Raw genomic sequence first — 12,709 nt, 5'->3', positions numbered from 1 at the left:
TGAGCCCCAGTCTCGTCACCTTTTGCTAAGCAGGCATCGTACCACCCATCCTCAAGAGAGCTTTGAGGACTTGATGAGACGCAGCATGCAGAATGACCAGCACAGTGCACAGCCTGCAGCAGGCATGCAACAGAGGGCACTTCAAAATGGGAAGTCCTGTAACTCAGTAATGTCTAAGGGCTGTGGTCTAGGACAAGGAGTGTGTAATCCTTCCATCTCTCCTTACAGTTTCCTGCCCGGCTCTGAACGCACCCACAGATGGCAGAAAGTTTGGAAGCAAGTACTTAGTGGATCACGAAGTCCATTTTGCCTGCAACCCTGGGTTCCAGCTGGTCGGGCCCAGCAGCGTGGTGTGTCTTCCCAATGGCACCTGGACAGGGGAGCAGCCCCGCTGTAGAGGTATCGTCTCTCCTTCCCATCCCACTGTGCTGGATCCATCACAGCATAGCAAGGTTTGCTTCATAGAAAGGGCCATTGCTTGGAATATTTTCTGCTTGGTTCTTTAATCATTCCTCAACCATAGAACAGCAGTCAATGTGCCCGATCACTCACCTCCATGCTGGGTTGGCGCTGGTATCTATCTATATGAGCTCACTATAATAATAATTTAGTCTTGTTTGGCATATGGCAAAACTGAGGCACACAGAGGTTAAAGAACTTGCCCAAGGTTACATAGCTGGGGGTGGGGGGCACTATTAAGATGCTTCACACTTGGACACTCTGACCCCAGAGTCTGCGCTCCTTCACACCACTCTCTGCTTTGGACACCAGTGACTGGTTCTTATCAATGTGAGGCCAAGAAGCCGCCATGGGTTGGGGAAGGGACCAGAGGAAGGCACTGCAGGACAATGCTCCTATGGCTGCTCCATTCTGAGCCTGCAGTCTGTGAGGCTGCTGGTATCCTCTGGGGCTGAGGAAACTCCTCAGCTGTCCTTTCTATCTGCATTGGGACTTGGTATCAACAGGCTCCAGGAGAGTCCACTGTGAGGGGGAGGCATGAAAAGGCTTCTCTCTGTGCTAGGTTTAAAAACAGCACTTTTTTGATATAGAGGAAAATCAGCTTTGGCACAAAAAATCTGTTGGCTTTTCAAAAACCCATGGTCAAAAAAATCTTGGCTACCAATCACCAGTCATTTTCAGAGCAAGGTTCGTGGGACATCTGCTGAGGCAGAATGTCCATGGTTCTAGCCAAAGAGTTGAAGGAGCAACACGGACATTATATAAACAAGAAGATTGCGAAGAGCAGAGTAGAGAGAGGACTTTGTTTTTGCTTTTGTTTGAGACGGAGTCTCGCTCTGTTGCCCAGGGTGGAGTGCAGTGGCATAATCTCAGCTCACTGCAACCTCCGCCTCCCAGGTTCCAGTGATTCTCCTGCCTCAGCCTTCTGAGTAGCTGGGACTACAGGTGCTAACCTGTAGTTAGTTCAGCTAACTTTTGTATTTTCAGTAGAAAAGGGATTTCACCATGTTGGCCAGACTGGTCTCGAACTCCTGGCCTCAAGTGATCCGCCTGCCTTGGCCTCCCAAAGTGCTGGGATTACAGGTGTGATCCACTGCACTTGGCCAAGAGAGGACTTTGGATGCTTAAATTACTTGAAAATATAGAAGGACTCCAGAAAGTATGCCATCCCTAAAGATGAGGATGGATTGCCATGAGAAGCTCAGGGCAACCAGAACCACATTTACAATTTAGGCTTCTCTTTCCTGACCCCTGGAAAGAGTGATGATGGTTCAAAGGTTGATGACCAGCTCTTAGACCCACCTAGGAACCAGCCAGGAAATACAAGTCATGTAACTTGCAAACAAAACAGCGGAAATGCCAATATCTGGTATTTACTTACTTGACTCTGAAAGATCTCAAGCCAAGTTAAGCACCTCCTGGGTGATAAGCCATGGCAGGGGAGGTGGGTACACACAGATATTTCATTTTTATTGCTTTGGGTGTCAGTATTTTTAACTTACAGATTGAGTTACAGATCTTGGTTGGTTTCGTTTTCGGTCTCCTCAGCACTTTCAGGACCCATCTGCATTGCCACGTGCAGTCTGCTCCAGTGCCTCTGATAGCTGCCTCGTCCTCTCTGGGGTGCACCCCCACATCTGATCTGTCCACCCCCTGCCATGGACACCTGATTGCAGTCAACTCCTGGCCACCACAAACAATGCCGACAAGGCCTTCTTATGCCCCGATACTGTCTCTGGGTTGTGTATCTGTGGCTGGAGGGGCCTACTGGCTTCAGGCTGGCTTTGAACTGAGCACTGCCTGCCCCCGGCAGAAGGGCTGCACCTGCCCACGCGCCCCCAAGCGGTGCTGCAAGTGAAAGCACATCTTACTTATGTGTGTGCTGTTTTTTCTTGCTTGCTCAGGTGTTATCCAAATATTCTGTCCTCAATGGCGACATACCACAATGCACATCATGTGATTAAAACCAAAAGATGAGTTCGTCAGAGAAGATAGCAGAAAGAAGGCCTTTTTTGGCAGATAGATACAAAACACTGGAGGCCCAGGAACATAGTCCTAAGAAGTGACTCAAGCAAAAGAACACGTAGTTACTTGACAAAGGTGGAGACCCAAAGCCCTCCCCACAGTCCATCTCCATCCTAGCGACTGGCCTTCCTTCCTAGAGGATCCTGGGAGTGTCCGCCAGCTTCCTTCTTGACCTTGGGTGTTTAGTTCTGCCTCTGCACCTCCATTGCTGCAGCAGGACCCCCTCAATGGAAAAGAGGGTTCTACTGCGTCATGACTTGTGCTGTGATCTCAAACATTCAAGTGCTCCTGAGTCACCCAGGAAGGTCATAAAAGACATATTCTGAGGTCTCAAAAGACCTACCAAGTCAGGACCTTTATAGATGAGACCCAAGACATCTGCATTTCTCATATATTCCCTAAGTAATACTGCTGTTAACAGCACCACTTGATTTGTTCTTGCAAATGCCAGAAGCAGAAAATATATTGAAAATTTTGAAGTGCTGATGCATTTTGGGCCTAAATCAGTCAGAATGACTGCCAGCCACAGGCAAAACAGTAGACTGTGCGTGTGTCATCTCTGTCCAGGGAAGACACCTGTTATGCTCACTGCTACTTGCCCTGATGTTTTGGGAAGGCCAACCTAACTCTTACAAAGATCAGAGCCCCCAGCCTTGCTGGGCAGACTTCCCTTTCTTGAGATGTAGAGGGCAGACTTTGCCTGGAGGACCACGGTGCAGGGCAGATGGTCCCACTTGCCAGGCGGCCAGCAAGCCTACTGACCTTTCCCATGGTCCTGAGTCTTGCCCTTGGATGTACCAGCTCATTCCAGATGCACCTTGTGCTTGTCTCTTATCTCCCCATAGCCTCCTGCATAGCCGTTTTCCCTTCTTCCCTGACCTCCACACCAAAGAGCTGCATGGTGCAGCCCACCTTGGGGATGTCTACTCGGGCAGCATGTTCTATCGAAAACTTGGGAAGGACTGACCCAGGGAACAAGGTGATGGCCAGTCCAGGATGAGATCTTAGATGGAGATTTTTCTTCTCCTGAAGCATAGATGGGGCCTGGGCACTGACCCCATGGTGGTGATTGGACAAAAATACTCGTGTGTTCCAATCAAGCTGCTCCAGCAGCTACTGGCCACGGCCCCTCCTAAGTGAGTAGATGGTGCCTGCGCCAACACTTCTGTTCTCAGTAGGAATTGATGTGATTCATGGATGTTGTCTCCAGGAAGAGCCTCGAAGCGGTGCCAGCCAAACCTGCCAGGAGGGAGAAATAGTGCTCCTGACTGCTGTTTAATGACCAGTTGTGACAGTATTAAGGGTGTGGACGGGACACAGGCTGGAACTCAACAGTCTAGTGACCGAACCTAGAAACTTACCAGCAACCACTGAGCACACCCACTGCATGTTCCAAACCACCAGTCGTGTGGTTGCCATGTGTTATGACCACAGTGGGGGCATAATCTTCTTAATTACAGAGAATTCATTTCAAGGCCCAAAATATCAGTGCCAGTGACAAATTTGGCAGTGCTGTCATAATTGTCCCTCACTCCAACCCTAGTCAGCTACTTGGAAAGACAGTGATGAACCCAACTTGGCAGGGAAAGAAATTACACACAATCATGCCATTAAAAAACAGCAGGCAGGCCAGGAGCGGTGGCTCACACCTGTAATCCCAGCACTCCGTGAGGCCAAGGCGGCAGATCACCTGAGGTCAGGAGTTCAAGACCAGCCTGGCCAACATGGCAAAACCCCATCTCTACTAAAAAATACAAAAATTAGCTAGGCATGGTGGTGGGCACCTGTAATCCCAGCTACTCGGGAGGCTGAGGCAGGAGAATTGCTTGAACCCGGGAGGCAGAAGTTGCAGTGAGCCGAAATCACACCACTGCACTCCAGCCTGGGCGACACAGCAAGACTCCATCTCGGGAGAAAAAAAAAAAACCAGCAGGCAGAGGTGGACTCCAGAACTCCAAAGTGGAAAACAGCCACTTGGCTTTCTCCATTTCTCCATTATTTTCATTGTTTCCTCCTTCTTTCTCTGAAGGCCATGTTTTTAAGATGTAAAGCTTTCTGAATTGGGAACCATAGCTGAAGATCTTGTGCCTTTGACAATGTGGGTAACCAAAGAAACAAATTTAAGAGATATAAATACCGTTGTCACTTGTCATCATGCTGATGAAAAGGAATCTTTGTCAGTCGTCCCCATCCTTTATTTTTAACATTCATTATTTTATTCTGCCAATTTTTACTGAGAACCAGCCATGCACGAAGCACTGTGCCAGATGCCAGGGACTCAATGCCGAATCCCACAGACACCACCCTGGCCTCTGGGGTGCACAGGCTAAGAGGAAGCAAAGCAAAGCAGGCAGCCACACACCAAGGGAAGCGAGCTGACGTTTGTGGTGAGGGCCACATATGACCTAACAAGGGACAGAGTAAGGGAGGCTGAAGCCGGAGAATCGCTTGAACCTGGGAGGCGGAGATTGCGGTGAGCTGAGATTGCGCCATTGCATTCCAGCCTGGGTGACAAGAGCAAAACTCCATCTCAAAAAAACAAAAAAAGAAAAAATAAAAAAAAAGTAAAGAAAAGAAAAGGTGACTGGATCAGCTGAGGTCAGGAGTTTGAGACCAGCCTGGCCAACCTGGCAAAACCATCTGTACTAAAAATACAAAAATTAGCCGGGTGTGGTGGCAGGTGCCTGTAATCCCAGCTACTCTGGAGGCTGAGCCGGGAGAATCACTTGAGCCCGGGGGGGCAGAGAATGCAGTGAGTCGAGATCATGCCACTGCACTCCAGCCTGGGTGAGAGAGTGAGACCCTGTCTCAAAAGTAAAAAAAAAAAAAAGGAAAAGAAAAGAAAAGGGAGGAGCATGAGCAAAGAGCCCCAAGGAAGGGAAGAATTTGGCACATCTGAGGAAATGAAAAACAAAATTATAGAACCTTGTTGCTGGAGATTATATGAGCTGAGAGTGAGCCAGGCGAGGTGGAGAGACATGCAGGCCAGCACTGTAGTCATGGGTGGTGCAGGTGATGGGATTTTAGTTCTAAGCCAAATAAACAGGGTTAAGACAAGTGTCACTGCTGCATAGAGAATGCATTGGAGATGACAAGAATGGAAGCTGGGAAAACACATAGCTGGCTACTGTAGAAGTCCAGGGCAGAGATTGTGGCAGCAGAGATTCTAGGTATTTTTAGAGACAGAACTGATGGAATTTGCTGCCATCCCATGTGGGCTGTGAGCCAGGAGGAGAAATCAGGGTTCCCAGACTCAGGCTTGGATGATGGCATGCAGGGTGTCATTTACAGAGATAATGAAGACTGAGTGATGGATGTGGTTTGTTTTTAAGCAACTCGTGTGTGGGTCATTGATCAGAATTCCATTTGGGACATATTAAGTTAAAATGGCTGTGCGACAGACACCCTAGTGGATATCCATTCATTCCACCCTAGATGGGTAGACATCGTCTGGAGCTCAAGGCAGCAGAAGGGTTGGAGATACCCAGTTGGGAGTTATTAGCATAAGATAGTACTGAAATCCCATGGGCAGTGGTAGGAGGACCTGCAAGGAGAGGGTGGAGACAGAAATGTGACTCAGGCAGAGATCTACAGGGCACCGAGAAGCCAAATGGAGAAGGAGGAGGGCGAAAGGAGACACGAAGGGCCTGGAGAGGCAGACTTCGGGGAGGCTGTGGAAAGCAGAGCCAGTGGCACTGGATGGAGTGTTTGGAAGGGCATTTTGCAGTGAGAAGGGAGCAGAGCTTCAGTCCATCTCATCTTCTGTATCATGAGGCCTTTCCCCTGAGACCTTTAAAAAAAGGAGTTGAGTAGAAAGAGCTGCCTTTTAAATATATAGTAGCCACTCAATAAATAGTTACCGAGTAACTGATTGGCTGGATGATTTACTAAATGATTAAATGAATGAAAAAAGATGAATTTCCTTCTAGTCTTTTATCTAAGCACATACATCCAAGTCGCACATATTTAGTATCATCTGTGTATAGATATTAACATGAGTAATTCTCCATTACCTCTTCATATTAACATGAGCAATTCTCCATTACCTCTTCTTTCTTTTTTTTTTTTTTTTTGAGGCGGAGTCTCGCTCTGTCGCCCAGGCTGGAGTGCTGTGGCCGGATCTTGGCTCACTGCAAGCTCCGCCTCCTGGGTTCACGCCATTCTCCTGCCTCAGCCTCCCAAGTAGCTGGGACTACAGGCGCCTGCCACCTTGTCTGGCTAGTTTTTTGTATTTTTTAGTAGAGACGGGGTTTCACTGTGTTACCCAGGATGGTCTCGATCTCCTGACCTCGTGATCCGCCCGTCTCGGCCTCCCAGAGTGCTGGGATTACAGACTTGAGCCATCTCGCCCGGCCTACCTCTTCTTTCTAAACCTAACTCTTTATGATTAGGAAACGCTTCCTCGTAAGGGCTATTCTAGGCTTTATTGAATGACCTCTCTATTGTTTCCAGGTTTCATAATTACAAATAATGCCAAGTTAAGCATCTTAAAATATTTTTTCACTATGGAAAGCTTCAAACACACCGAACTATAGAGAATAGTAGAATGAACTTATGTACCTAAAATCCAGTGATTGACACAGCAAACTCCTTAATATCATCAATATCTAATTAGAGTAAAAATTCCCCCAATTGTCTCACACTTTTTTAACACTTTCTTTGAATCAGGGTCCAAATCAGTTTTATAACTTAGAATTGGTTGACAACGTCTCTTCTGCCTCAGCGAGTGTCACTGACATCCTCATTCTGATGTGTCTAGTTAGAGCAATTTCCTGAGTTTTCCCACTTTTAAAAAGTGTGCAGCTTTTTTACTGGTTGTTAGTTTCATTGGATATCAAAACCTATCTCACATTTTTCTATTCTTGAGTACCTTAAATATGTCACTCTGTGTCGTCTGTTTTAAACTGATGGTGTTGTGCTATTATATTGGTCTTTTTGCCTGAACGCCCCCAAAATATTTAATTTTTTCTTTAAAATTCAGTCATTTGATTAGGATCTGTCTCAGTGCCAGTCTTTCTGGGTCAGTTTTCTCAGGTATAGAATTCACTTTTTCTTTTTCTTTCTTTTTTTTTTGAGGCAGAGTCTCACTGTGTTGCCCAGGCTGGAGTGCAGTGGCGCCATCTTGGCTCATGCAACCTCTGCCTCCTGGGTTCAAGCGATTCTCCTGCCTCAGCCTCCCAACTAGCTGGGACTACAGGTGCCCACCACCATGCCTGGCTAATTTTTTGTATTTTTAGTAGAGATGAGGTTTTGCCATGTTGGCCAGGCTGGTCTTGAACTCCTGAGCTCAAGTGAGGTTGAGGTTGGGAGCTCAACCTCCCAAAATGCTGGGATTACAGGAGCGACCACGCCTGGCCCTAAGTTCATCTTTTCAATAGGAAGTTTCAGTTGCTGGGACAGCCTGTCCCCATAGGAACCTCCAAAATTTTCCAGGGCAAAGTCTTAATATTAAGGAGACTTTAAGGGGAGGAGAGTCCAAACTGGGCGCAACAAGGAAAATAGGTGCAAATGAAAGAGATGGTCGTCCAGACAAAAGTGTGAAGGAGGCAAAGCCGAGAAAGTGTGAGGCCCTGTGTTTGCTCACATTGGAAAAACAACAGAAGTGAGAATTTCAGAGTCATGAAGTTAGCAAAACTATATGGGAAAACTTATTTCACTTAATTATGAGTAATGGAAAGGATTCTTGACAAATCCCATCAAAGCTATTACAAGAAAAAAGAGTAAAATTTCTATAGGCAATAAAGGAACGCCGGAAAGACATGCCCACAAAACAGATAAAAACTATAACCTAGAGTATCACAGGCAAAAGAAATGTTTAAAGGATAAAAGCAAGGAAAGAACAGTTTAGATAAAAATGACAAAATACTAAAAAATGAGGTGACTGGAAAAATGGAAAACTGGAAATGAGTTGACAGAACCCAGGAAGGAATTAGAAATAAAAGAAAAAAGTCAGGAAGGAATTAGAAATAAAAGCAAAAAGTTCGGTCACACATATACGATCCTTAGCTAGGCTTCATGAAAACAGTCAGTGCTCACGAAACAGCAGATGAAAGCAGGATTATCATCTGGGCTTTGGCTTGCCAGCCCGTGCCATGCACTTGACTGAATGCCACAGCCTGGGACACACATGGGTGTGATGACAACTGTACTTCAATCAGGACACAGAGGGGGTGCCAGGCTGGACATCAGGCCATTGGATGCCTCTGACTGCATATCATGATAAGAGATAAAGACAGTCTGAATGCAGCCTGTCTAGAAACGAATATGCTGGGTGGATCCAGAGAGGCAGACAGAGTGCACGGTCCTGGGACACCTGTGCGTTTCTCTGCTGCGCCAATGATCCCCAACCCCCATCCACACGGTTCAGGTACAGGTCAGGCTCAGTGCCTTCTTCTGGCGGGCAGCAAAGGAAAGACCACTGCACTGGCCCTACTGGGGCCAAGCTACAAGATACTGGTGTTCACATTTTCTGGCTCTCTGTCCACAACTTCACGGCCTCGTGATCTGCCCACTTCCAGACTATGTTGGTGGGCAACGATGGAGGTGGACAATGGAAAGAAACAGCAACCCCTAGCTCTAAGCAACCCCAAGCATTTGTGTACAGTCATTTCAGACACATTCCTGGAAACCAGTCATCTGCAAACAGGCTGTATGAGGGACAGTGCAACCAGGCTGAGGTTACTGAGAAACTGAAATGGCTCCTTCTGTAGGGATGAGTGACATTTGGACAGTCTGTCTTTTTGCAACAAATAGAAACTGTGTAAGAGTCTAATGACATCCCAAACTCCAGGAGGCTTAAGGGAAGCCTAAGTCCCTCCCATTCCACCCAAAACAAGTCTGTCGTTCTCATTAGGAGCAAAGCACCTGTTTCTTCCTCTTGATAGACACGCAGGAAAGGCTGCGTTTATGCCAACAAGGAAGTGTTTTCTGTTTTCTTTCTGAAGATGATACGGTCAAGTCAGTGAACTGACAAGCCTCTCTCTGATGGAAATGGCCTATTTCTGTGCACTAAAACTGGGCTTAGGGAATTCATAACAAGCACATGTGGCCTATGGGGTTTTGTTTGTTTGGCTGGTAGGTTTGTCTTTTGTTTTTGAGACGGAGTCTCATTCTGTCACCCAGGCTGGAGTGCAGTGGCGCGATCTCGGTTCACTGCAACTTCCACCTCCCGGGTTCAAGCGATTCTCCTGCCTCAGCCTCCCAAGTAGCTGGGATTACAGGCACCCACCACCATGCCCAGCTAACATGTGGCCTCTAGGTTTTAAAAGAATCATTTTTTTCTAATTAAAAAATGTATATGTGATTATTATGGGAAAAGGAAAGAATACAAAAAATTATAAAAAAGCAAAGAAAAATCGCCTGTAAGCCTACCACTCAGAGAAGAAAAGTCTTTTGAGCTTTTTAAAATAACAGTCTCTCTCTCCAAAGACCTTTTCCACAGAAATGTTGTGTAGATGAGCAAGGAACATCTCCCTTTACCAATGTTAAAGAAATGTCAAAAAACTCTTACCTGGTCAAGCACAGTAGGGCTTCTGGGTGGGAATTTGGAGAATTCGTTTTCCCCAACCCTGGACATTCCAGTGGGCCAGCCCTCCCCTTTATAACTGCATTGAATTTTGTTCCTGTTTAAAAGTGTTTCTCCCAGGTGCTGGCTGATGGAGCAAAGGGTTCGTGGGTTGCAGGGCCTGACTCAAAGGCAGTGTGGGCAGATGCCACCTCTGTCTGGCTACAGCTGTCTACACTGCACCTTTGCAAATTAGAAAATGGTGCCTGTGGGCGGAGTATGGCCAGGTCATAGGCCAGCTCCTGCACGCAGAGCCCCAGGTGGGCAGTGTGTGCCTGGGTGCGGGGCCTGCTGAATGGAGATGCAACAGGGCTGCATATCAGCCCCATCGGCCCCCTGGCAGCTCTTGCAGGTGCAGAGGGTGGAAAGAGTGGGTGGGGTCAAGTAGAAAGTGGGAGTTATCCTACAATGTAAAGGAAGTTACCCCTTCATCGGTTTTTTTATTGTATTTGTTTTAGACCTAGAACTCACATCCTTATATTTGAAAATTACTTATCTTCCTAGATATCAGTGAATGCTCCAGCCAGCCTTGTCAAAATGGTGGTACGTGTGTAGAAGGAGTCAACCAGTACAGATGCATTTGTCCTCCAGGAAGAACCGGGAACCGCTGTCAGCATCAGGCCCAGACTGGTACGTAGCCACCGTGGGGTTCGGTGAGGACATCCTGCTGTGGGGAGAGGAGGAGCCTAGGCATAGGTCACCAAATGCGGACATGTAGGGAGCTCGGTCCCCCTCTCAAAGATGTAGCTTTTCCTCTCTGTTTCACATCCCTCTCGTTTTCTAAGGTGGTCACTTGACAGAGCTTAGCTCTTTGATGCAACCAGAGTTCTGATCCTTCTTATAGTAGAAAACACGAGTGCAAGAACGGACTCCCAACCTAAAAATCCCCTAGATTGGGCATGTGGCCCAAGAAGTTTCATGGTTTCCACCTTTGCTTGGTCAGCGTTTCTTCTGCCAGCAGAACCACCTTTTCTTTCCAGTGTTCCCATCACATCCTGCAAAATTAGCAGCTATTGATGCAGGTCCAAGTATTTTGAGAGCTGGATAACTATACATTTGACTGGTTTTGAGATTATTATTCACATCTTGAGTCTCAACATATCTCGACCCAGAAGGTCTAAGAAGTCATGTGATGCCATGTTTTGCATATGGCAAGAAAATCCAATGATAAGGAATCTGCGAAGGATGGACAGGGGTTCCCGCACCATGCTGCAACCAAGATTTCATTCAGCCCCAAAGATGTCCTATTCCTTCGCCAGAAAATCTGGTGCGTGATGTCTGTTTGTCTTTATTTCTGTATGAAATATCTGTAGGGGGAAAGGACATTGGAGCCAGTGCAGTGTCCAGTGGACAAGAGCTTTATCAATACTTGTGATCCTGGCACTGGACCCAGCCCAAGGTCAGGTTTAAATAGTGTGCCAAGAGATTTGCTGCTTCATGTGCCTTGATTCAGTTCAGCTGAGTCAGCTGGCCGGGCGCTTTCTCAGAATGAGGCTGTCCTCCCGAGCTCAGTGGCCCCTTATAGCTCCTGTCCCTGGGACCGCTTTCTATGGAAACTGAGGTCAGAGACAGGGCCTTCTTGGATACCTCACGGCCCCTCCCCTTGTTTACAAACAAGAGGGAAAAAGAAATAGGTTCCCTTTCACCCTAAATATGCCAGTCCTGGTCACTGAATGTTCGAAACCCCACTCCTTAGGGTTTCCTCCCACTGTGGGATTTTTTTTTTTTTTTTTTTTTTTTTTTTTGAGATGGAGTCTTACTCTGTTGCCCAGGCTGGAGTGCAGTAGCACCATCTCGGCTCACTGCAACGTCTGCCTCCTGGGTTCAAGTGATTCTCCTGCCTCAGCCTTCCGAGTAGCTGGGATTACAGGTGTCTGCCACCACTCCTGGCTAATTTTTGTATTTTCAGTAGAGATGGAGTTTCACCATGTTGGCCAGGCTGGTCTCGAATTCCTGACTTCAAGTGATCTGCCTGCCTTGCCCTTCCAAAGTGCTGGGATTACATGTGTGAGCCACCATGCCCGCCCAAGCATCTTTAGACAATTGTTGCTGAGGTCCAGGGGGGCCTGTTATAAAGTGTCCCCATGACCAGAATCTTCCCCAGGAATGGGAAGGAGGGGAAGCAAGCAGGCACATCCAAAGCCAGCTCCTATCCTCATAGTCTCCATGAACAGCCATCACACACCTAGGCTCTTGCTCACCTTGTCCCCCAGCCTGACACCTTCCTTCCCATCAGCTGGCCCATGCCTTTCGGCATCCCTCCAGTTCCTTTTTAAAAAATCCATTCACCCTGTTTTTTACTATGATAAAATATATGTAACATAAAATTTACCAGTTTAATCATTTTTAGCTGTACAGCTCAGTGGCATTAATCACATTCACATTGTCGTGCAACCATCACCACCATCTACCTCCGGAATTCTTTTTGTCTTGCAAAACTGAGCTTCTGTACCCATGATGGGACAACTCCCCATTGCCCTCCCCACAGCCCCTGGTAATCACCATTCATTCTTCTTTCTGTCTCTGTGAGTCTGACTGCTCTAGGGACCTCATCTAAGTAGAATCATGCAGGATTTGTCCACTTGTGTTTGATTCTCACCAATCCTTGAAAAACTTTCAGAAAAATAACATTTTTTCCTGATTAGAAATATAATTTGGCCA

At 47.0% G+C, this 12,709-nt stretch overlaps 1 protein-coding gene across 1 annotated transcript in view; it reads left to right on the top strand.

Moving 5' to 3' along the window:
• Nucleotides 1-12,709, top strand: part of FBLN7 (fibulin 7) — a 48,637-nt gene that overhangs the window by 25,697 nt on the left and 10,231 nt on the right. Inside the window, exons 3-4 of the mRNA XM_033175456.1 lie at nt 229-399; nt 10,553-10,678. Of these exons, the coding sequence (XP_033031347.1) occupies nt 229-399; nt 10,553-10,678 (297 nt within the window). The remainder of the gene's footprint in view (nt 1-228; nt 400-10,552; nt 10,679-12,709) is intronic.

Source organism: Trachypithecus francoisi, unplaced genomic scaffold (genome assembly GCF_009764315.1).
Source record: "Trachypithecus francoisi isolate TF-2019V2 unplaced genomic scaffold, Tfra_2.0 Lachesis_group17, whole genome shotgun sequence".
NCBI classification, from domain to species: Eukaryota; Metazoa; Chordata; class Mammalia; order Primates; family Cercopithecidae; genus Trachypithecus; species Trachypithecus francoisi.
This window is presented reverse-complemented; position numbering and strand designations above follow the sequence as displayed.